The 26,035-nt window shown below is 42.4% G+C and overlaps 2 protein-coding genes across 4 annotated transcripts in view; one reads left to right on the top strand and one right to left on the bottom strand.

Moving 5' to 3' along the window:
• ctdp1 (CTD (carboxy-terminal domain, RNA polymerase II, polypeptide A) phosphatase, subunit 1) overlaps positions 1-16,996 on the bottom strand; it is a 46,168-nt gene extending 29,172 nt beyond the window's left edge. The window contains exons 1-11 of one of the 2 annotated variants that reach the window (XM_084032064.1): positions 16,465-16,996; positions 15,331-15,414; positions 14,676-14,769; positions 13,896-14,024; positions 12,618-12,768; positions 11,814-11,904; positions 11,294-11,460; positions 7,887-8,879; positions 6,030-6,171; positions 5,716-5,946; positions 3,847-4,000 (exon numbers count right to left, since the gene is read on the bottom strand). In XM_084032064.1, the coding sequence (XP_083888190.1) occupies positions 3,847-4,000; positions 5,716-5,946; positions 6,030-6,171; positions 7,887-8,879; positions 11,294-11,460; positions 11,814-11,904; positions 12,618-12,768; positions 13,896-14,024; positions 14,676-14,769; positions 15,331-15,414; positions 16,465-16,775 (2,547 nt within the window). In that variant the 5' untranslated portion in view covers positions 16,776-16,996. The remainder of the gene's footprint in view (positions 1-3,846; positions 4,001-5,715; positions 5,947-6,029; positions 6,172-7,886; positions 8,880-11,293; positions 11,461-11,813; positions 11,905-12,617; positions 12,769-13,895; positions 14,025-14,675; positions 14,770-15,330; positions 15,415-16,464) is intronic. The other variant, XM_084032065.1, reaches the window with a different exon arrangement.
• A 1,652-nt stretch (positions 16,997-18,648) lies between these two features.
• adck5 (aarF domain containing kinase 5) lies at positions 18,649-26,031 on the top strand. Of its 2 annotated transcripts, XM_084032072.1 has the most exons (16): positions 18,649-18,855; positions 20,237-20,328; positions 20,406-20,555; positions 21,028-21,103; positions 21,867-22,067; positions 22,149-22,289; positions 22,562-22,675; positions 22,752-22,883; positions 22,971-23,054; positions 23,143-23,224; positions 23,334-23,412; positions 23,487-23,578; positions 23,670-23,806; positions 24,462-24,577; positions 25,071-25,187; positions 25,259-26,031. In XM_084032072.1, the coding sequence occupies exons 1-16, from the start codon at positions 18,832-18,834 to the stop codon at positions 25,359-25,361; spliced, it is 1,740 nt and encodes a 579-aa protein (XP_083888198.1). In that variant the 5' UTR covers positions 18,649-18,831; the 3' UTR covers positions 25,362-26,031. The 2 variants fall into 2 exon arrangements, with proteins under 2 accessions (XP_083888198.1, XP_083888199.1); XM_084032073.1 differs by lacking the exons at positions 18,649-18,855; positions 20,237-20,328 and having other exon boundaries at positions 20,493-20,555; positions 21,872-22,067.
• The last annotated feature ends 4 nt before the right edge of the window (positions 26,032-26,035 follow it).

Here is a 26,035-nt window from a genome sequence, read left to right as displayed (position 1 = left end):
CAAGAAAAAATAATGATTTTAAAAAGTGTGTGGTATGTTGTGACGGAATTTCATTCATCCAACACAAAATTAGACACCATTTAAAAAAAAAAAAAAAAAAAAAAAGATCTGAAATTGGAAAACACCGAATTTAGAAGAATGTAACCAGGAAAACACAGAATTTAGGAAACACTTTGAACGGATTTCAGGGTCCTGGTAAGAGGTCAATGTGATCCACTATGATGCTACATGGGGAGGCAGTAAGCAAGACCGCCTGTATAACTCTGCAACACAGGAAGTAGGAGGACGCGTCCGTGTGATGCATCATGGCGTGACTCGAAGAGAACAGCGATTTCAACGAAAGGTCACCGTGTCGGCAACGTTTGTGGCGAGTCCTCGCCGGGCCGACTCGCGTCGCTCCGGGTAAAAGTCACACCTAGCGGCGTGTAACCACCGCTGACATTTGAAAGTCTACCTGTCTCAGGCAGGGCACTCTGCTCCAGCCAATTAGGACGGGTCGTTTCCCCCCCGGAGGTCCCGAGTGTTTAAAATCACACGGACTGCCCTTTACGCCGAGGCCGTCCGAGGAGGCTGACATTTCAAACACGCTGTATCTACAAACGCTCTTTCCAGTCAATTTCTTTACATTTGCTTCAGGACCAAAAAGGATTGAGTCCTAAAGAGTCCTGCTGACAGAGAGTCCAGAGTCCTGGACCAACATCTGACCTCTTATCAGCCCTCCTAAGCACCATTGGGGGGATTAGTGTCACGCTCAACGACACCAGGATCGAACCGCCAACCTTGGGATTAACCCTTGAGCCACCAAACGTGTACATTCTGCTTATTTTATGTCTTTGATTCTCGATATATCTGTCAGTTTTAAGGCTAATTGCATGATCTCCTCTGTTGGATAGAAGATGGATAGAATAGAATAGAATAGAATAGAATAGGTGGATAGAATAGGAGATATACATAATGCTTATACTCGTTCTCCTCAGGACCGATTTGGTCCCATTGACTCCCATTATAACCACTTACTTTTTGATATACTCTAATCCTGACATATTATAATGCTTTTCACATGAATACCTAATAGATCTAAGACTCTACCTTCAAAATGACCCCAAATAGATCTAGTTTCAGTAAGAGTTCAATTTTATTTACTAAACTAGTGTTTATGATTTGGTGCATCTTCATAAGAGGCTAAAAACTCATAAACAGGAAGGAGACCTCCATATTTTCAGTGGGGACAAACCATTATTAATTCAGTTATCTGATCCACGTCCATTAGCTTCTCTATCCTCTCTAATTTAATTGATCTCATGCGGTCCACAACGACTCAAAGACTTTTTACTCAAGAAGTTTGCATGAAGCCGACTCTAATATTCATGAACAATAAAGCATATCAAAGAAAAAAGGGGGGAAGAGAGAACATCTTTCAATAACATCCACACAACAAGCCTGACGCCGACCGCTGACATGACGTTCCAGATTAATAATAGAAACACAATCTCCCAGCATGCTTCCTGCTGCGGTCGCCGTGATGTCTATTAGGACACAAACGCAGACGTGATCTTTGAAAATACGCCCTGCTTCTGCCTTCAGCTGCTTGTATGTGAAGGACAATCTGAGCTGCACGGGGGACAATAACCTCTCAGGATGACTGTTTCCTGTTTCCAATTAACCCGCCTCGCCACCAGACGGTTACGCAGAACATCAGAGACGTCATTGGAAACGTCAGAAACACAGCCGGCTCTTTCAAAACTTGATTGGATTCGGAAGAAGAAAAGCCTCCGTTGGCGTTTTTCCAATGAGGAAATATTCTCCAGGTGGGATATAACCAACGCTACAGCAGCAGCACCCTGGGGTGCTACAATAACTTCAATCAGGACCTTGACGAGGTGGATCAGGTGAGGTACTGGGCTGAAACTAAAACCTGCATCCACACCGTCCCTCCTTGGATACGATTGGACACTCCTGGCCTAGGCTGTCCTCTGTTTCGCCAGCTAAGCCCCGCCCCCTACCTCCTCACGGGACGCTGATTGGTCCGTTCCAATACCATTTGCTCTTTTGTGTCGTTTACCAGAAAGAAATACTTACTTTACATCAAATTCTAGTTAAAAAACCCTAAAATTTCACTGGTATTTGTTATGGATGTTGCATAACGACATGTAAAAGAATGGAGGTTGGTGTCGTTGTTTTTCCATTATTCTAATATTAAATAGTGTCATATGCTCTAACATAAGATGTTGGGCCTCGATGTATAAATCAACAGAGAACGCCTCGGCTTCATTGGCAAACAGGAAAAGAGACTTAATCATCAGCATGGTGACAGCTTGGAGATATGGATATAACATTAAAAGCAGGATTGTTAAATAGCTGTTGGCAGTATTCTATATCAGAGGATATGAGATGCAGCCTTCAAAACGCATGCTGCATGAGTGGGAGAGAAAAAGCACAGCACAGCAGTTCTCAGGCTGAGACGCCGCCTGCAGCTACAAAGTCCCTTAACTTTCAGGACTCAACTGAGTTAATTGTTTTGAGTCCCGATAACAGGAACGGCTCCGTCGTTTAAAAGCACCGACATTCATTCAACTTAGCTTTAAAGTTTCCCTGCAGCGACTAGAACCTGCATCGATCCGACGGTTTTAAAAAAAACAAGAGCTTCTTTGAGATTCAGTAAAGTAAGGATTCAAATGATACACAGTATTTATATAATCAGGGTTCCTCCACCTTCTCCAAAGTCAAATTCAAGCACTTTCCAAGCTAATTCAAGGTGCATTTCCATGCTTTTCCAGCCCCTTCCAGTTGTGGTAAACTCCATATTTGTATCAATCCAATGGTCAGTATTCAGTCTACTTATTATGTCACTTGTTCATCACATTAAATGAGATGTTATTGTCCTCTAAACAACCAACATGATGTTTGGAGACAGCTTTTTACAGAAGGACCACAAATGAAAGGAAAACTAATTCCACTAACAGATCCACAGAAATATAATCACCAACTATTTTCATCATCTGTTCATCATCAAAAGTCATTTTTCATAAAGAAATGTCACAAAATGCTGTTTTCAGTCCCTCAAATATGGAGATCTATATACTTTTTGGTGCCGACCGTTACCTTTCTAGTCATTTTGAGGAGAAATTAAAGTACTTGAGTGGCAGCCAATCCTTTATATGAAACAGAGAAATTACATGACTTCGCTTCAAACTCTTCAGACGTCCAGTGTGAACAAGCCATGAAGCTTGTGCCCCCCCCACACACACACACTGAATGAGGCATTAGCAGGATTCAGGCTCCATTAAAGAGTATTATCCAGGCAGGAGGTGCAGAGCGCTCAGGCGTCAGTAATCACTTCACCGACCTCACAGGGATGGCGAGAACATACACGGAAAACGACAGCCATTTAAATTTAAATAGATTTAAATGGCAGGAAAGGTGGCGAAGACGCAACAATTCAACAAACCTGAAACACCACGAGGAAGCCTTCCGAGACGGATCCTACAACCCGACTGCACAAATATCTACATATATATACATATATATATATATATATATGTATATTCTACCTATTGGAAGCCTGGCAGTAGTTTGCCGTGAAAGACTTCACTTACGAAGTAAGCAGTAAAGTGCTGAGTGTGTAAATAAATAATTCATTCCAGCTCCGTCAGCAGATTAGAAAAAAGCTCTCATCAGGTAAAAGTTAAGAAGACATATATTATAATTGTTTTAATTATTTTGATTTATTTTAAATAATGTGCTCCAATTTTGATTGCAATAAAAAATGTATATGAAAAAAAAAAAACAGAAGTTATGAAGAGGAAAGGAGGAGAAGAGCATCTGGTCGCCGTGGTAACCACTCACCTCCTTGTCCATGCTCTCCAGGTCCTCCTTGCACAGCGTGTACAGCGGCATCGTCTCAGACATGCTCGGCTGGCGTTTGCGGCGAGACGGCCCCGGCTGCTCGTTGTCCTGGCCGGACGCCACGCCGTCGTCCTGCTGGCTCGTTGAACTTCCCCTGATGGAAACAATCAGCATGAAACATTATGAATGGAAACTAAATAAATGCTCTAACGAGCTACGATGAACAGACTTGATCTGAGCATCTCCATCATCAGTAACAGCAATCCTTAAAATGTGTGTATTAATGAACATTAATCCTTAATATATTGTCTTACAAAGATATAATTACTTCTTTTCTTATTTGTATTATCGTGTTTGTGTGTTCTGCTTTTAAATCAGATCGATTCAAATCTTTAATTAAATGAATTACATGGTATGCTGATTAATTAATTAATGGCATATAATAACATTTGAATGGAAAAAGCCCCAAAATCGTTGTATTGCTTCCAGAACTGACATAAAAATAACACTTTAAATCTCTTCATTTGATTTATTTAGCAAAATTCAAATGTAATGCAGTGAAACAGTGAAAGGAGGGGCATGAAACCCAACTCATAATAACCTCACGGATTATAAAATCTATAACAAAACAACAAAACTAAATGAGGCATAGAAATATGAGAATAAAATAAATTATTATATGAAGTAATATATATGAAACACATATGAAACACATATATTACACGCTTTCCTACAGTTTAATGAGGCAACATGCTACAGTCGGCTTATTTGGTAACATCGGTTGTGATATTCAATACTAGTATATTAATAAATTAACATGAAATAATATTGTATGTGCATTAATTTGCATGATTTTTTCAGTACATCATGACTTTCTAATTAAGGGGAATGAACGTGTTAATCTTGGAAGCCTTATATTAGATGCAGCAGTCGTCGTCACAAGGGAGCAACACTCATCTGCAATAATAATAATAACAATAATAATAATCAGCACGTTGTTCACAGCGTGGAGGATTCGTGGCCGAGCATCACAGCGGGGTGAAAGTGGAAACCAGCGGCGGCTCTCTCTCCGTAACGAGGCTGCCATACTTCCTCTCAGCGCTCCTTAATGAACATCTTTGATGATTAAATCCCAAGTTTATGCAACTCCCTGAAAAACTCCACGCTGCCTCTTAATCCACATATTATGTGGGTTAATTTTATGCTTGATTATTAATTACGGAGCGTCATCGGAGAGAGATGAAGACCAAACATGGACATAGACGGACGTTAGCATGGTGGAGGAATGTGATGCTTTAAACGAGGACACAAAGATCTAATACTTCCATAACCGGATTTTAAGATTACTATTTTACACTTTCAAAGAGAGTCTTTCCCTCCAAGTCATATAAAGTGGAGTTTTATTCTTATTGTGTTCGGGGTTCCTCCACCTTCTCCAAAGGCAGATTCAAGCACTTTTCAAGCATTTCCAGGTGCATTTCCATGCTTTTCCAGCACCTTCCAGCTGTGGTAAACTCCATATTTGTATCCATCCAATGGTCAGTATTCAGTCTACTTATTATGTCACTTGTTCATCACATTAAATGAGATGTTATTGTCCTCTAAACAACCAACATGATGTTTGGAGACAGCTTTTTACAGAAGGACCACAAATGAAAGGAAAACTAATTCCACTAACAGATCCACAGAAATATAATCACCAACTATTTTCATCATCTGTTCATCATCAAAAGGCATTTTTCATAAAGAAATGTCACAAAATGCTGTTTTCAGTCCCTCAGATATGGAGATCTTCTTTGCTCTGCGTAGCGTTGGATGATTAATATCAATAATTAATGATGTCACACGGCGCTCCAGGTGTGTTCTCACCTGAGACAAGCCTGCTCTCTGTGATCCGAGGGCAGCAAACACCCCGACCCCTGGAGGTAGGACGGCAGCCGCGGCGCCTGGGGGCCCCGGCGGATCAGCTTCCCCGTGACGGGGTCGTAGGTCCGGACCTCGGGGGCCGGCGGTGAGGGTCTGTGGTGGATCGGAGCCGGGTGGAAGATGTGCTTCTGCAGGGCACCCTGAATGTCAGGGAATGCCGCCGGACTGTTGCTCCTGCATGAGATAAAGAAATACATCTCATGTTTAGAAGTTATCTTCAGGTCGATGTGAGTATTTCATAGGTTTAAGTCCTTCACCTCGGCGTCCTGGAGTAGTCCTCCTTCAGGGGGTACAGCTGCTCCTCCACCCGCTCCCAGCGCTCCAGGCAGCTCCACAGCCAGTCGGGGTTGACCACGTGGAGGTGCTTGCAGCCTTGAGCCTGACGGACCTTCTCAGTGCCTGACGGGGAAACGATCAATGAGTAAAAAACACGCAGATCAATGATCAGACTCTCCGCTTCCTAGAGTTGCTTTGTCAATGCTATCTTTTCACATTTCTGTCAAATCCTTAGTTTTTTCTCATGGAATCCAGAAAGTTTCAATTTGTTAAATCCACAGAGAGATTATTAAATTATTGTTGCTGCTTGATGTCAGAGACAAAGACGCCTAATTGCAATTTGCTCAATTTGTAAGTATTTACAGTATTTATATACACGACATCTTGGTTCCGGATGAGATTCTCATCTATTATAGTCGTGCAGGAAGCATCAGTTATGAAGGCGATTTAGAATAAAACAATTCTTGAGGAATCACACGATCAAAAACACATAAAATAATACTTACATAATAGCAATATGTTTTTTTTATTCTGTAGTTGGATGTGCTGCATTTGGGCTACAGCTGTATTAGTCCTGTAATCATGTTGTAAATAAAATGTATGCAAGACAAAGACTTAAACGGCAGTAAGCCAGAATAATAATATTAATATTAATAATAATAATAATAATAATAATAATAATAATAATTCTGTGTGTCAAAAAAAGGAAACTAAAGCGTGTTGACATCTCATATTGTATATGATAACACCTGCACCATGTTTAATAGAATACAAATAAATAAATAAACATAACCTAATAATGGCAATATTCCTTATTCCTACCTGATGAAGTAATCAAGGCATCGTACCGTAACCATAGCAACAACAATATGTCTGAAATCGAAATTGTTCTTAAAATACTATTTTGTCATCAAATCAAGAACACAATTACAGCAAAAACACCCTCAGATCCCATATTAAATGTTATACTTATATATATATGAACCCAATGCAACTCATATGTATTGCATGTGTGTTAATAATAGTGAATAAAACAGACAAACGACGGGTTAATGTCGGTGAAATGAGCCGCTCTGACCAGACAAAAAGGGCATTTTTCCTCAGCAGCTACTTCCCCACTAAGTGCCCTGCTGCCCCCCCACCCACACTTCCCTCTTGGTACCAATTTGCCCTCCTTCTGATGTACAAGACGAGTGATTGCCAAGTGGTGCTCGCCGCGGCGCTGGCTCCCACGGCAACCAGGACGGCTTGTTTTCACAAGGTAAGCTGGATTGGTGAATCCACTTTCAGCTCTCTTCAGAGAATACAGATTTTTATTTCTACTCAGGGTGGAAGCTGCTCTAGCAACATGCTGCATATCATTATTATTATTATTTTACATTTCGACTACTACATTTCCATCTAATTGACGGAGAACGAGGATAAACCAACGTAACCGCCGCTGCAATGGCCGGCCTCTGAGATACATTAATTCTAACGTATTCAATCTCAATTAAGTCTGCTCAGTGAGAGTTTGACGAGGGCTCAGTCACATGAATCTCCCAATATGTCAGTAAGCCGGCATTTAGACGAGCCCGAACCTTGAATTCTCGCCTCATTAGCGGACCATGACTGCACCAATTACCAAAGGTCTCAGCTCTCAGCTAGTATATAAAAATAAAATAATAATACACTCATTTTACTCATTTTTTATCTGAATATTCTCTCATACTAATTTGACTTCCAGTCCTCCAACTCCATGACGAGGCTCTAAAAATAGAGAATATCACCATGACAGGTTGAAGATGATGACCTTGATAATACTCCTGTATGTTTGTTCAACATACATTTCTACGTACCGGCTCTCGCTGCGATGAGATGCGTCGTCGGACCGGGCTCTTGGGAGCTCAGGACCAGGTTCTTGCCGATGCGGGCCCCCAGGGCCTTGGCGTGGTAGAACTCCCGGGTCCTCTCCATGGGGTAGTTGGTCGGGTACAGACCGCTGAACACGATCGTCGAGCCCTCCAGCGTCTTGCCCTTCAGCTCCGGGACGATCCGGCGGATGTCCGGCGTCTCGGGGGCCTCCTTCCTCAGGTAGGCCTCGTATCGCACGTAGTACTCGGCGTGGATCCGCTCCAGAACTTCCTCCAGGTGGATCAGGTGGTCGTCGTGGTCGATGTCCACCTCGTCTTCCTCCTCCTCCTCCTCCTCCATGCTCTGGTCCAGCAGCTCCCCGCCCATGGTGACCCCAGACTGCTCACTGTTCTGGGACTCGGTCTCTGGCTCCCTCCGGTCCGAGCAGCCGTTTCCCAGCTCGGGGTCCGGGAGGAGGACTCCGGAGAGTTCTGCTGCGTCGGAGGAGCCGGGTTTACCGATCCCGTCCTCGGGTTCCTGCCCAGATTTTTTTGCCTTTCCAGCCTTGGCTTCACTATCGCTCCCTGACGACGGAAGCTTTCCCGTCACGGAGTCATTGTCACTGTCGCTGGAAAGGTCAAAGTCCAGGTTGTTGGACTCGTGGCTCGGTGCTGACGAGTTCGTCTCCAGCGTCCTGTTTAGACCGTCTTCCTTGGCGTTCGTTCCGTCGCCCCCCTGAGTTTCCCTCGACCCCGACTCCGCCACCGCCTCGACCTCCGACCCTTTCCCCCGCCCCGACTCGTCCTCCACGGCCCCCGTGGGATGCGTCCTTTCGTTGGTCGGTGCTCCCTCAGGAGACTGAGATGCCGGCGCCGCGGACTCCTCCTTCCCAGAAGCGCTGAGGTCTTTGGCTCGTTTCCTGGGGCCGTTGTTCTGCTCGTCGGCACCGGGCGTCCCCGCCGGTTCTGAACTCTGCGCCGGTTTACTCGACGGGCCGCCTGGTGGAGAACGAAAGGATCACACACGGCGCTCAAAAGACACATCTGATTCAAATAAAATTAAATATGAGGGTTGTATGGATGTTACTTTATTGTTATGTTTGTTATCTAGGGACAAGAGATGAAAACTAGCCAATGCATTGATGTCCATAAATATGCACTGTCCCTACTGAATAAACAATAAATAAATAAACATGGATCAGAATCAATAGGCGAGATGAGGCTATGGAATTATCACATTATGTGCCGCTGATAAAACACTATATTCCTTATATTTTCATTTAATTATCACATATAATATGTCTGTATATATAAGCACTCTGCCGTACTTCCTTCTCCAGACTCTTCCCCATCACCCAAAGTGATAATATGTGATAAATTCAACAAAAACACAGGATATCTTATATGATCTATTCCGTGTCGTTTAGATTTCATGCAGCATGTCAGCGATGGCCCGTTTCTATCACTGAAGCCTTAATGGCTCCTGGAAGGCATGCGAGCGTGTGATTGTAAAACTTCTTAGTAACAACCGTCGGAAACATTTCACACCAGCTCATTCTAACCCGGGAGGAAAACCCAGAGATTAAGCTCTGGCTCCGCCCCCTCGCTGCTGCAGAGTCTTCCTCTAAAAAGGAAGTTCTCCGGGTTCACAGAGTTCTCCGGTTGTGACTCTGTTTGAGCGTGAAATACAACTCTCCAGTGATAAGGAACATGGAGGCCGAGTATCCACTGGATTTGGAATGACATAAACATTTAGTGTAAAGTGAGTGTGGGGTGACTGTGTTCCTCCCGGAGATGATGTGAGGAGGCAGCGATGCTCGGCCTTCACAACACAAATGCAGCAAATTAGACTTTAACATCCTCGAAAACAAAGCAAAGACCTTGTTTGCAAAATCTCGGTATCAAGATATGACGATAATCATGAAAATATGTTAAAAAACCTCTTTAAATGGCTGCAAAACATACTGGAATCCTTTTATCTCACGTTGTCAAGATATATTATGTAACAATATAATATTTTTTTTGTAAGGTTGTAAAGGACAAATAAAAAAATATGTATAATTCAATTTAAAAACAATACAGCAATAGTAGTAGCAGATTCCTTGCTGCTAAAATGTTTTCATAATAATGGAAATTCACCATAATCACATTATTGTGTGTGTTTTGTGATCCATGCTAAAATCCCATATCCCTACTCCAGGACAGTGACTCTCCATAATTCATCAACACAGCCTGTGGTAGAATAATCCAAATCAAATATTTATGCAAGCCGAGGAGGATCACAAACCAGTGAGGTCCCGTCAGTAATCACATCATATTGATATGAACACGCTCTGAAGTGGGATTTAAGCTGCACTCGTCGATAGTTGTTTAGATTAACAACCGCCTCACCTGATTGGTCCACACAGAATCCCCATTCAACGACAGACTACAGAGCCTTTCATTGTTTTTAAACTTTAAAGTTTTCATTCCCTCACTGCCTGCAATTTATTATCTATCAAATCTGTGTTTAGAGACTCCAATGTGGCCAAAATAATAATAAAAAAATGAGGCTCCAAAATATATACGGATATTCATAATTATCCCGATAATGGAAATTCACCGCAATCAATATATTGTGTTTTTTATTTATTTATTGTATATCAAAATTGTGTTTAGAGACTCCAATGAGGCCACAAATAATAATAAAAAATATTAAATAATGCAATTTTATGTGAATCTAGTGTTGGAATCAAGTGATGCTTCATCTCCCGTTATTCCAAAATGTAGATTTTGTACTAATTTCAAAACTCTGTTCAAAACTCGGAAATCTGTAAAAAATACAGTTGCAACAGTAAATATCATTTAACAGGTCTACTTCAACAATATAAGGACCATCGTTGTAACACGATGAGTGCAACCACCACTTACCACTAACTGACGTGACAGCCTGAGAGTGGGGTTGTAAATGAAGGGGTCCCAACAGAAGTCCCTGAGGAGTCCCAGCGGGCCGACTCCTGCTATGATAATGAGGAGAACGCTTTAAAACGCTGCGTCTTTGTTTGATTCATGCTGATGTCGGTGGAGAGGGAGATGCGGGCGGATGCTTGCTGCACATCACAGCAGCGTTGATGACTGTTTATTGACCGGGTGCAGCCTCGGTGACTCTCTATGATAAACGATGTGACAAAGGAAGCCAATAGAGCCATCATTTCACTGATATACAGCACGGCTGGTATGATGAACGATAACGCCGTGTGAATGAGCTGGGATTGTTATGGATTTCTCTTTGCAAGGCAATATGACAGGTTGGCTTTAACCAGTACAGGCCTTCATCAGGGACATGAACAGTAATTATCTCATCCAGGACTGAGATCACTACATATGATGATGCACTTCATGACTGATCCGGACCAAAGGAACCTTGTTTGTACCTTTCTTTGCCATCTGAGCTTCCCGTGATCCTGGGGGGGCGTTGATGTCCCCCGTGCCCTGGAAGTAGATGTATTTCTTCACAGTGATGAGGTTCGGAGCAAACTTCCACACGTCCTCTCGGTCGTCGATGATGGACACCATGGAGTCGCCACACGGGAAAAGATTCCTGTCAGGAAGAAATCACAAGAAAATCACTAAACTTCCCAGATAACAACGTGAGGCTTTTGAATCGTCTCCTTTAAGCTGTAATCATGTCGCAGTGACGGATAGTGTTTTGCTATGAATCAAGATAAGAGGTACTTTGATGTTTTTGTACACCATCTGTATGATTGTTTTCCATTGACAAGCATTCATCAGTGACACAGAGAGAGAAATAGATCTCTACTCCGCAGTCGGATCACCGATTGTACCTCGTAAAAGAAACACAAGAGACGTACTGGAGCTTTTATCTGCACTTATAACATCAGGAATTAGACAGCTGCAGGGTCACATATTAATTCAATAAAAGGCGATTCCCACCTAAGATTCCCCGTCTTGGAAAAGGGGTCGATGCATTCGTCTCTGGAAAGGATCCGATGAGAGAAAAGCTTCTTTTCAGGATCCAGAAAGCCTAAAAAAAAAAAAAGATTAAAACATAAACTCCCTCTCCAAGATCAACAACAGGTATTACACTTGTAATGAAAAGACACTTATACTAAAGAAGATGCCCATCTGAACCCCGCCTCTAACCTCCCCCCGATGTTTTCTCATAGTATCAAGCCCTGGAAACTTTCTCAGGCTTTCTTAGAGAAACACACAGATTGATTAAACCCTCAGCCAGCGATGGATTCGTACCCCGGCTTTAACAACAACAGCCGGGGTCAGACTCTCCTTTAAGGCTGTCAACAGACGGAGCGGTACTGTGAACGATGCAGACCTCCCTGCATCAGGACCCGGCCGTAAAAATCCAATTCAAAACGCATTAAACATTCATCATGTGGAGGGCAGAGCACTATACTGGACTGTGACTGCTTCTGTGAAATACAGTACGATGAAGGATTGCATCCTGACTAACAAACATGAAGAACACCCCCACATATGATCACATATAATCCAGCTACCAGAGAAACGCTGCTGAAGCTCGGGACGGGAAAGCCAAACATTAACATGCATTTTATAATAGCACCCCCGCTGTCAGGCTTTAACAGGAACAACGGTGAGCCAGCAAAAACACCCAGCTACAACATGAGCAGACACCTCCCTCTTATGGACACAAACAAGCAGTACAACCAGAAGCCCTTCCATCCTTTCTGCACACCGTTACATGTCAAACGAGTCTCTTACCGGCGATGGTGTGTGCATAAAGGCGGCTGCCGAACGTGAAGACGTGCAGCTCGTAGAGTTTGGCGATTTTCTCCAGGAAGGCCTTGCAGTGCGGACGCAGTCGCGTGTGCAGCATCGGCTCCCCTCGGCCCAGCTGGAAGTGGAAAATACCCTGGAGGGGGCGAAACCAGTGTGATAGCTGAGACACGATCACATGAAAAAAACATAAAAACATCCGCCAGGACACGACAATCAGAGATCAGAGATCAGTTGATTAACGATGTAAAGGCTGAAAACTGTCAACGTAGATCTAAGAAACTAACATCGTAATGTGAAAAATGCAACATCAGGGTTCCTCCACCTTCTCCAAAGTCACATTCAAGCACGTTTCAAGCATTTCAAGGTGCATTTCCATGCTTTTCCAGCCCCTTCCAGGTGTGGTAAACTCCATATTTGTACCAATCCAATGGTCAGTATTCAGTCTACTTATTCTGTCACTTGTTCATCACATTAAATGAGATGTTATTGTCCTCTAAACAACCAACATGATGTTTGGAGACAGCTTTTTACAGAAGGACCACAAATGAAAGGAAAACTAATTCCACTAACAGATCCACAGAAATATAATCACCAACTATTTTCATCATCTGTTCATCATCAAAAGTCATTTTTCATAAAGAAATGTCACAAAATGCTGTTTTCAGTCCCTCAAATATGGAGATCTTCTTTTCTCTGTTCTATCATAGATGTCATCACATACAACACACATTTCAAGACCTTTATTCTACATCCAAGCACTTTTAAAACCTTGAAAACACCACACTAACATTCAAGGATTTCCAGCACCCGTATGAACCCTGAAGATGCTTTAATTAACATTTCTATCATTTCTGCTTTGATGGAGAGCGGGAGAATAATTCTGACTCCATCATCTCTCAGCCTCGTCGGAAACTAAAGTATTTCTGTTTTTTGTGAAAGTGAAAAGCCGACTGACGAGAGAAGAGACTTGTTTAAACTCTGGGGTAACACAGACTCTCAGAGGGTCCCTGCTGGGACGCATTCAGAGTTGCATTCACTTGTTCACATGAAAAGTAGATGAGGCTCACCGGCAGTTCAAATTCACTTTCACAAGGAGGGAGGTTCAGATTCGGGGCGCTCATAAATAGAAGTCAGCCCCTCAGAGTCTTTGAACAGGAGCAGCACCGTGTTATTTGAACATAATATTGAATATGCACGACAGTGGTTTTCACGTCTCCCCCCGTATCTCCATCAGAGATTGGTGATATGATGGAGTAGTACCTTGTTGGACATACGCTGGCAGTGCTGTTCAGTGGTGTGGATCAGGGTCTGGTCCAGGTCCACCATGAGGACCAGCTTTTTGTTCCGGTGGAGTCTCTGCTGGTCTTCTCGGCCCAGCTGCTCCGCTTGCTGTTGGAGAGAAGAAACCAGCCGTCACACTACTATTAATAAAGTGTGTATTACCAGAATTTATCATGTGGGTTTAAGCTTCCATGTTTGGATTTTCTTTAAGCTTTGTGATTAGCCGCCTCCTCCTCCTCCTCCTCCATTAGTGTGTGTGTCCTGGGTAGCGAGTTGCATGTAATCGCCCCTAACACAATACAATAATTGGATTAAATTAAACTAGTCCTGGAGTGTAGGAAGGAAGAGGCGCTGGCCTTTCATTTTGGAGTGGAAACAAGACGCTGAATCTTCCACGTCCGCCTTCCATGTGCTAAAATATTTCAACTTGCTGTTTATGTAAATGTTGCTTCGGCCGAGAGCTGCATGTTGTAAATACGTTAATTATTTAATCTCCCCGGGAAATACTGAGCTTTGTTAAATATGAAGGATATCCGCACGATTAAAAAAAATATATATATAAGTAGATATCTCATAAAAATGTCACACACACACACACACACACACACACACACACACACACACACACACACACACACACACACACACACACACACACACACACACACACACACACACACACACACACACACACACACACACACACACACACACACACACACACACACACACACACACACACACACACACACGACTCACCTCTGAGCTGACCATAAGCTCGGGGACACTGTGCACCATGGAGACGGTTGCTGTGGAGATGGGAGTTTGCTGGTTCCCATTCGTACTCTGCAGCCTGAGAAAGAGAATAAGAAAGAAAGAAAGAAAGAAAGAAGAAGAAGAAGAGTGGGAGCTGTGCATTTGTGTGGTTCATGTTTGTATCACTTTGGTCCTTGAACATATTGTGAATGAAAAGCAGCAGTTAGGCCTTTTTTAATCTAGTAATACATAATAAGTGTTATTAATAACGTGTAAATTCCCTGCTGTTTTAATACAGCCTCATTCTCATCACGTATCGTCGTAATGCAATCTGTCAAAAACATGTTCACCTCACAATAAAAGACACTTTGTTCCTTTAAATCGATAAAAATCAGCAATAAATGTAGCTCATCTCAGATTGTAACTGACAGCGAGTTCATTTTTCATATTTATCTAACGGACACCTTGCAGAGTGTGAGCACTTGATTGATGAGTTGTACTGGACTCGCTTCTGTTTGATCTCTACTGCCACCTGATGGCATCAAATAATACAGAATCCACCACAATTGTATTGAAATGTGACTGTGAACTGTGTGACATTGTAACCATTCATTTTTACATTATTTTGGTAAGGAAAGATATGTTTGTGTAGACGTACTGTGTCAGGTCCTGGCCACATTCAGCACATAAACCCTTCATGACTATTGGATGGCTGCATTCTTCTATTCTGACGATGACGCCTCTGGAAAACAAAACATAGAGAGTAAATATTTGGTTATTATTTAATAGTGCATCTTAGCAGCATTCTCATTCAATCAACATTTGTCCACAGAATGCCAAACAATGTAAAATCAAAGTATACAAATAGATAAATAGTACAAAAACAAAGTAATTTAAAAGGCAGCATGTGACACATAAATAAAACAACAATAAATCAAATGAAAACTGTACAATAATGCATGTGCAAACTGCAATAATGGCAAATGTTTGTGAGAATGAATATCTTGGCTTATCAAAAAGTAGCATGCTTTTTAAAGTGAGTGTAGAAGTTTACAAGGAGCTCCTGAACGCAACACAACTTCTCTCACAGGTGCAACAAAAATTAAAAATAGTTATTAATAATAATAATAATAATAATAATAATGGGGTAAAACATTTTAATTCCCGTTATTCTAAAATAACAGACGAGCAAGCGGAAGCAACACCGCTTGTTACACATTTCACGCACGCGAGCGACGGCTGCGTCAAGGCAAACAACACGAGATGACGCTTCACGCGGTTGTGCCTTCAAAATAAGAGCGTAACATTTTTGTATATCCACGCACGATTGCAAGTATGACAAAAACGACTATGAAGTATCAAACTAACAGTTTGGAATGCGTGTATTATTTGCTTAAAATATCGCTCACGATTCGTTTTCATGTCCACGCGGGGAAAAAATGTCCACAAACAAAACTACCAAAAATAATACACTTTTATTTTGAAGGTGCTGGCTGAAAAGTCGGCCTTGTTTATTTTGACTGACTTGACGCCGCTGCGAGCAAACTGCTGTCTGTGTTGGTTGGTTTCGAGGCTAGCAAACAAGCTAACGTCACTTAGCACTTCTAGCGATGTTAGCTCGTTAGCTAGCTAACGTCACACTGCGGGGGAAATCAGTAGTTGGCAAAGAGGTAACAAAACTACAGCTGACATGTTGCCTGTAGCCTTTTCCAGTCATGGGGGAGGGAAGGAAGGAGGGAGGGAGGGGGCAGGTCAGTAAACATTAGCTATAGCTATTAGCACACTGACTCACCCGGGGGGTATGACTTGTCCGAGTTGACAGCATAGCTCCTTGACGACTCCAGCGCGGTCCGATTTCACCTTTCTCTCCGGCACCCTGGCACCCTCCGTCCCCTTCTCCTGAGGTATGGGAGCGCAGAGAGCTAGCACCGAGTCCACATTCACAAGAGTCCCGGGTTTAACTTTCCACTCGAGAAGCCGCAGGGGGAGAGCCCCGCTCGGCCAGCGGATATCTGCCACCTGCACCGCGGGGCCCTCCGCTGCTCCCCCACCGCCACCACCACCGCCGCCGCCGCCGCCAGAATCTGCAGGAAGATCCTCCATCTGCCCCTGCACTCTCCACAATATGTATATATATTTTAGTTTTCAGCTAAACGGTCCGCTTAAAAGGTATCGCGAAGCCCCGCGGATCATTAACCCCCGTAGATCACAGGCATCGGGGGGAGAATTTAAAACAAATGCGCCGCCGATTTAAACACAGCTTCCAGTCAAGCTATGTTCGCTCTTCCCGCCCGTAAACAGGAAAGCGCAACACTGCAGCGACACGGGTCGCTACAGCTTCCGGTCGAAAAAACCCCATGCAGCCAGAGACATGAAAACAACATTTCAAAATAAAATACCTTTAAAGAAAGTACGAGCGCCATGTGGTTTAATGCAACGGCTGTAAGAACACAACGAGTGGGTTTTTATTGATATTTGTTGTGTTTGATTCGATCCGTTTCTTATGGAAGCCCGTTTCCGCCACTGAAAGAAAAAAATATGGCCATGGTTAGTCATAATTATGAGATAAAAAGTAGAAATAATGAGGTTATTTTAACTTTTTATCTCATAATTATGACTTTTTATCTCATAATTATGGCTTTTTATCTCATAATTTCGACTTTTTATCTCATAATTATGAACTTTTCTCTCATAATTTCGACTTTTTATCTCATAATTTCGACTTTTTATCTCATAATTATGACTTTTTATCTCATAATTATGACTTTTTATCTCATAATTTCGACTTTTTTATCTCATAATTATGACTTACCAAGGCGATATTTTTTCCTTCCTAAACGGGCTCCCATAGTTTCTTACATTTTGTGTGAGTGAGTGATTTTTTTTTTTACACATATTATATTATTTTGAAGGCCATCCACGTTTCCTGTTTTGTTTTGGCTAAATGTAGATTCTATATTCTTATTTATCTATACGAGTACGCACATGCCACTAGCTAAAAAAACGTTTTATAACGAGCCATCCTGTCACTTCACTTGTTTTTGTTCCAACTTTACACAAAGCTGATGAGATGAGATGACTTTGAACCCATAGAGATAATAAGAGATAATAATAATACACTAATGGATCATGTGTCACTATCAGCACGCAGGCTTATTTGCCTTTGAGCAAAGCATATTGCACGCAATAGCCCTTGCAATCTACAGTCGATGTGGATTTAGGCTTTGTCGACCAGTTTAGAACGATACTCAACCTAACTGTATATGTTACAGACTCTCAAGGTCATTAATTGATTATATTTTATTTTATTTGTGTTGTGTCCTACATGATGGATACTGTCAATAATTCACTTTATATGTAAAGTATGGGACATTTGGACGAGGAGGAGACAACATGAATATCCAGTAAATTCAAGGACATGCCTCGAACCACTCCGTACAATCACTGACGTAGCATTTCAGCCAGAGAGTGCACTGTCAAGAGAGATATCTGCCGAGTCTGCGAGCATTCTCTGCTTTTACAGGGGAATGTTGTTCGGTGTCCTCTCTTATCTGAGATGAAGAACTATACACATGAGCATGATTTTGTGTACTCAACTACTTTGGTAGAAGTAGAAGTTTGAAATCGTGATTTTCATATGCAATTTACAATACAAGCGTTATACCCGGAAAAACATAGCCAAGTAGGAGAGTTAAACTTAAGAAATTAACACTATTCACATATTCATACAGTCTGTTGTTTTAATAAGAATTCAAAAAAGAAAAATGTACTTGGAAAAATTATTGCGCCAAGTAGAACACTTTTCTAAGTCTTATAATACAAGAATACATTTTTAATTAATACATTGATCTTTGAATTATAATCAAGAATTGAAAAAGTAATTGTTAAGATATTATATTAGTATATTATACATACTTTATTGTAATTTAAGAGTGTCTGTACGGAGAAAATACATCAACAAAGTCCTGAAGACGATTAAAGCGAAGCCGGAAGTAGAAGGCAGTGCATCCTCTCGCGCTTACTCTTCGGCGTCATAGCGAGTAGCTAGCTGCCGGTTGATCAGGGAGGTGTTCCCTCTCAGTGGTCGGCTGCGTTTCTCCACAGGAAGGACACTTTGGATATTAACTCGGCACCGAGAGGGTTTGATTCCGGCAGGAACATGGCAGGGGAGACCGGCAGAGGGGTAAACAAGTATTAAGTATTAATAACCAAGTGTTCACTTCTCGGCTCTGAGCTCTCGCTTTGGTAGTATCGCGTTAGCTGCTGTTAGCTAGTTGAGCAGCAGCCACGTTAACGTCCACTGTTACCGGTCACGTTAGCGGCGTGTTACAGAGCTGAAGCTGTATTTTGGTGTAAAAGTAACAACTGGATTTTTTTATTTGGGGTGTTATAGTTGTTTAACATTCAACGGGATTGTGTTTGTAATGGTTGCTAAGGCGTTTTCCTCTAAAGTCACCATCGAGATTCGTAGCTGTAACTTCCAACTAAATTAATATATATATATATATAAATTATTATATATACATATATTCATTTTTTTGTTTATATATTTAATATATTTATATATTGTTTATATATTAAATATATATATATATAAACAAAAAAATATATATATTGTTTATATATTAAATATATATATATATATATATATATATATATATATAAACAAAAATATATTTTATATAAATGTATATATATTTATATATATATAAAATATATCTAAATATAATAATATATATATAATATATTTGTTATTATATTTATATGTTAAATTATTATATTGATATAACTCTTGTTCCAGTCAAACCTTCAGTGTGTGAGTGGGTTTGATATTTTAGCCCTCAGGTCCCTGACATCTCTGCCATCTGTACATCCATTTGTCAGCAGGGAGACAGTTTGTCCCTCGGATGCAGACAGTGAACAAAAACAACTTAGTACCCCGGCTGGTCATATTGGCCTTGATCTATCCCCCCTTCATCCTTCCCAGCACAAGTAAACACACACATTTTCCTGCTGTTACCCAACACACTACCCTGTCATGTGACTCGAGCTCAGACCTGTGGTGACTCCGTCTCCCTCAGAGCCATCAGGCCTCAGGAAGGGAGTTAATCAACTCCAGCAGCCAGAGGATTCACCAAAATACCACCAGACAATGTCCAACAGAGGGGGCGGGGCTTAGACTAGATTAATCAATGGGACTTTGATTAAGAAGATCGGCAAATGTTGTTTTGAAAACCACTCTAAGTCCAAGGCTTTCCTCTGTTTTATAACTCTATAATTAATATATTCTAATGATCTATTACACCAGTCATGCTTCTTCCTCCCATGGTAATTACTAAGTACTATTATTATTATTAAGGCCTCTGGGTGCTCTGTGATTTTAAGCCTCTTATTTGACCAGAAATGCAGTGAATGTTAAAGCGAGCAGCTTTCTACATCTTGGATTTGATACATGAACATGTGATGCAGCAGTTTCAGTAAACCGGAGACGTTTCTCTGGGAGAAAAACGTACTAATTAAACACAATTCCATAATCCAGGTATCTTCCCTTTTTTCCTCTGTAGTTACGGTTGTGTCTGCATCACATGGCTCTGCTCCGAAGACTCCCACATCCCGGATCATCACTCCTAAAAACCAGATCCTTCAGTTCTCCGAGGTCAGCGGATCCCAGATTTAAATATCCGTGATGATGTTGCCGTCGTGTTTAAACAGGATTGTTCTCCGTGCTTTAAGGGAAGGGAAGCGCAGAGGGCTGCTGTGGAAGACGCTCGCCGGCGTCTCCGTCGGTGTCCCCGTCGCCGTGGCGATCCGGTACGCAGCATCCGAACCCAGAGACAGGAGGAGGATGAAGATCGTGATGGAAGGATTCGGTCGCTTCCGCAGGTCTGAAATGGAAATCCTCAAACTGTGTCGTCCTCAGAGAATGTTTGGATAAAGTTGTAGCTGTTATCACACATCGATATGTGTGTCCTACTATTTGGCGGTGAGGTAGAATAGATTTCCAGTTGAAAATGGAGGCAAGAACGATAAAAATGAAGCTAATTTACTGCGTTGAAATACAGAATTTTATTTTGTATTTTGTTTTTGTAGATATTTGAAAACTTTTGTCACTTGATTTTCATATGATTTAAAAAATAAATTATGAATTACGCTGGTGCTTTTTATATTCAGAAATATGAATTTAGCTTTAAGAATCAGAGTAAAATGTTTGACTCCACCTGTCAACACCACAACGTAACTTTCATGTAAAAATAAATGATGACACATGAGGGAATTATTAATTAATTAATTATTAATAATCAAAGAGACATAAAAACCCACACCTGTTGGAGCTCATCCTCTGGTCTGTCCTCAGGTGTCTCTATGTGGGGATCTTAATCTCCGGGGATTACTGGTGGACCACCAACGTGGCTCTGCGTGGCCAAGATGAGGTAAGTTCTCCATTCAGTTTGTAGTCGCAGCCACTTTATCTAGAAAAGTGACAGAAAAGTCAGTAAGCGGTTTACACGTACTGAAGCCACTAAGATGAGCTTTAAGAGTCGCATCATTCAACCAAGATTAGTCAGAATAGTTAGAGATATCACACATCAGCACACATGAATAACCTGCAGAACCACTAGGTGACTCATTTAGTCACTATGCAACAAATGGCTGGAATAAACTTCCTGAAGATGTAAGACTTGCCCCAACTCTGACCACTTTTAAAACTAGACTGAAAACTGTTATGTTCACCATAGCTTTCTGCTAAATCCTTTAATGTCTGCACTGTTTTTAATTATTGCAAATATGTTTTTATTCTCTTTTCTTTCTGTAATGCATTTTTAAATTTTTATTATTTTCTTTTAATTCTTCTATTTTTCTTCTTACTTTGTTTTATGATGTGAAGCACTTTGAGTCCGCCTTGTGTATGAAATGTGCTATACAAATAAAGTTGCCTTGCCTTGCCTTGCCTAGGTAACATGACAATGATTAATATATTATTAACACATCCCCAATTTATATCCGGCCAGGAGACTTGTATTACCCCTCTCATTTACCTTTTTACACAGGAATTATGTAAAAAATGCAAAAATGCAAAAAAAAAAAGCAAAAAAAATTGGATTAATTATGAGTTGGTGTCCACACATTTACTTTCATTAAATAACTAAAATATAGTCTGGAGAGTCATGTCTTACCGCCGTCCTCCCCTGCTAGAGCAGCCAGTCCTACGTGGCTGAGATGTCAGCCTGCCACCAGAGGGCAGCAGAGCGCATCGTGGAAGGAGCCATGAGCAACGGGGGGATTTACATCAAACTGGGCCAGGGTCTCTGCTCCTTCAACCACCTGCTGCCCCCCGAGTACATCCGCACCCTGCAGGTCCTGGAGGACAAGGCCTTAAACAGGAGGTACAAAGAGGTGAGACAGGTCTAGGGGGGGGGGGGGCGCGTGGTCCGGGTCTAGGGGGGACCCCTTTCTCAGCATGGTGTCTCTCCACAGGTGGATGCTCTCTTCCAGGAGGACTTCAACCAAACCCCCGAGCAGCTGTTCAGGACGTTCGACCACGAGCCCATGGCGGCCGCCAGCCTGGCCCAGGTCCACAAGGCGGAGCTGTTTGACGGGACGCCCGTCGCCGTGAAGGTGAGACGATGCTTTCAGGGACACGAGTGCAGAATCAGACTCCTGTCATCCAGCCATGGTTGAAGTGGACAAACCATTAGAGAGACTCAGTGGCCTTCTGGGCTTTTCCACGGGATTCTGGAAAACATGAACAGTATATAGAAATGCTTCGTCTCTTGATCCCATGGTGGGCCACCAGAAGGGGGCGGGGCTTAGTCTCTCTCTTGTTCCCCACTTTAAATCGAGTGAAATCTTCCTCCTCGTCTGTTTTAAATCCTTCTTGCTGCCTTCAGGTTCAGTACATCGACCTCAGAGACCGGTTCGACGGGGACATCAGGACGTTGGAGATCCTGCTGGATGTCGTTAAATTCATGCACCCCAGCTTCGGCTTCCGATGGGTTCTTAAGGTCAGAAGACGGTTTTACGTCTCTGTGTGTATATGTAGATGTTTGGTTGTATAATAATACAAGTTTTATTCTGCAGGACTTGAAAGGGACTCTGGCTCAGGAGCTGGATTTTGAAAACGAGGCCAGGAACTCGGAGCGGTGCGCCGAGGAGCTGAAACACTTCAGGTTTGTAGTTGTGCCCAAAGTCTTCTGGGAGCAAACGAGTAAGGTGAGCTTTATCATCGCTTCAACAAAATAACTCACAACGTCCTTCACTCGGCTGACGATGATTTTATTTTCTCTCCGGTTCGTGAAGAGAGTGTTGACGGCGGAGTTCTGCGACGGCTGCAAAATCAACAACGTGGAGGAAATCAAAAAACAGGGATTAAGTTTGAAAGACGTGAGTCGACGCACACTCGACACGACGGAGGATTCTCAGAGTGTTGTCATGGCAACGCTGTACGTCAAATACTTGTTTTTGTCCCCAGACTGCAGATAAACTGATCCGAACGTTTGCTGAGCAGATATTCTACACCGGGTTCATCCACGCCGACCCCCATCCTGGAAACGGTGGGTCCATCCGCTCACTTTCAACTCTCTTTCAAGTCTGGAGTCCAATCAGATGATATTATTATTGATAATATTAATAATATTGATTATGGTCTCTCTGTCGGTGCAGTTCTGGTGAGACCGGGTCCCGATAAGAAGGCGGAGCTGGTGCTCCTGGACCACGGCTTGTATGAATACCTCAGTCAGCGGTAAGAACCCGTCTGCATCGGTGATCACCTGACAATAATCAGCCGTCCGCTCTAACGGCGACCTTTGACCTCAGTGACAGGGTGGCCCTTTGTAAGCTGTGGAGGTCCATCGTCCTGAGGGATGAAGCGGCGATGGAGAAGTTCTCCAAAGAGCTGGGCGTCAAAGGTGAGGAGCCTTTTTATTCCGTCTTAATGCAGATTTACCTCGTAGCCCAATAAAGACCAGAGCCACTCGTGTCGTCCCGCCGGCTCGGCAGAGTACTTCCTGTTCTGCGAGATGCTGCTGCAGCGACCAATCAACATGCGAGAGCTGGGCCTGTCCAACATCCTGAGTCGGGAGGAGACCACCTACATGCGCCAAATGGCCAGCCAACGCTTCGAGAGCATCATGCAGGTGAGGAGGACGATATGAACGCTTCACCTCACGATTCCCGGATTAAATCATTAAGATTCACGGTTTTATCAAAGGTGCTTGAAAACGGCAGCAAAACGTACTGGAATCACTTTAGATTGAGATAAGAAACTATTTTTTTAATCTTTTTTTGTGGAAAAACAATCAAATAATCTTAAATAAGATGATCATAAATCATCTTATCTAAGAAAAGGTCTCCCTGCATAAATGAAGTATAAATACATTTATTTTGTAAAAATCAGTCTTTTCAGTAGTCTACCTTTGTAGCGACCTGGACGGCTTTTTCAAGTCACTCATAACGATACTGGAAAGTTTTTTAATTGTGATTTGTGATAAATATCTGCTATGGTGCCATCCTTAATTGCAGCACAGATATAACTTTTTTTAATGAAGATTGTAAAGGACTAAAAAAATGTTATTAAAAAGTATAAATAAAATACAAAAAAATGTTTTTTTTTATAGTGTGAGTCTGTTTTTTGAGATAATTCCTGGGGGCCTATTAAAAAACTAATAATTTTAATTGATAATGCGGATGTATTTTTCACTTCTCCCCCATGACAGTGAGCTCTTACTGCTGTGACGACATTCACGATTATCCGGTAGATATTGCTTTAAATCGCGGTAAATCGTCCTGCAGGTGCTGAAGGCGATGCCTCGGCCGATGCTGCTCGTCTTCCGGAACATCAACACGGTGCGAAGCATCAACATCTCCCTGGGAGCTCCGGTGGACCGCTACAGCGTCATGGCCCGGAGGTGAGGCGGCCTGGGGCTCGAACATGTGGCTCTTTCTGGTTGATGCATTAGTGAATGGAAATGAAACCTGTTGCTTGCTACATCCGGTGTATTATCGAGTCCTCGTCCCGGACTGCGGCTCCAGCGGGCGGCCGCGGGATTCAAACAGCTCCGTCACGCCGTCATCACGCTCTTCATCCCCGACAGTGAAAAGCACTTTAAAGAACTCTGAACGTCTGTTTTCTGTCCCCAAACTCTGCCGCCGCCGGCGCTCACGTTTCCGCCGTTGTCTTCCGGCAACATGTATCGCATTCTCGCGAGAGTTCACGAGACTTGCGCTAAAAAGCACTTTAACGATTTTTTTTTTTTTAACTCCGTTTGTTAGCTGATTCCTAAAATTGAGACACAATAACTTTTACATTTTGACCACTTTAAAAAAAAAAAAAAGAATAAAAATATGACTGTAATCTCTGTGGAAAGTTAACACCAGCTTGTCCTCTGCATTGCTTTCCAGTGCGGTGCGAGGCTGGGGGAAGATCCAGGCAGAGAGGACGGGGATCCTGCCCCGGCTCTGGGTCCTCCACTGGGCCAGGACCACGTGGGAGGGCCTCAAGTTTGAACTGGCATTAAGGTAAAGACTTAATTTAATTCATGCAAATCATGACTGGAACCATCAACGCATGAACGTGACGTTGTTTCCAGGTGGGAGATGGCGGCGATGAGTGTGACACGCTCCCTCCTCAGCCTGCTGACGTACTTCGGTCTGATATCTGTGGACGCTGACATGTACGAGTACCTGAGGTAGTCCACGAAGGAACCCAGGACACCTGAGAACACCTGAGGACCTGATCCAAGCACAAGTTACTGCAACACAACACCAAAGCAGCGGGACTCCGGGTGTCCGACGTGGATCAGTGTTGAGCTGCAGGACTCCAAACCCAAAAACCACTTCAGTGAAGACTTTTTAAAACGTAACAGCCTATTATAAGGTTTTTTTTAATTAACTTATCACGTATTTACCTCTTTAAATGTGTTTTTAGTGTAATCTTAGTTCAGCAAATAGTTTTTTTAGATGTCTTAAAGCTGCAACGTCCGATGGATTCCCCGAGAAATATAAGCATTTAAAAAATAGATAATTTTAAATCTGTTCATGGGTCACCCCCAAAATATTTCAAGCGTGATAAACTTGAATATTTTATACAAACAATAATTCATATTTGTGCTGGATTTCTGTTCAGCCGGTGCCACTAAACCAAATGTTTTTAAATTATTTTAACTGTTAATAAAATGTTCTACCTCCTTTAAGGTGTACCTGTCTTTATCTCTCTCACACACACACACACACACACACACACACACACACACACACACACACACACACACACACACACACACACACACACACACACACACACACACACACACACACACACACACACACACACACACACACACACACACACACAACTTTTACAGTGA

The sequence above is a fragment of the Eutrigla gurnardus genome (genome assembly GCF_963514095.1).
Source record: "Eutrigla gurnardus genome assembly, chromosome: 17".
NCBI classification, from domain to species: domain Eukaryota; kingdom Metazoa; phylum Chordata; class Actinopteri; order Perciformes; family Triglidae; genus Eutrigla; species Eutrigla gurnardus.
The sequence above is the reverse complement of the archived record's forward strand: the minus strand, read 5'-3'. Positions and strand labels throughout refer to the sequence as shown.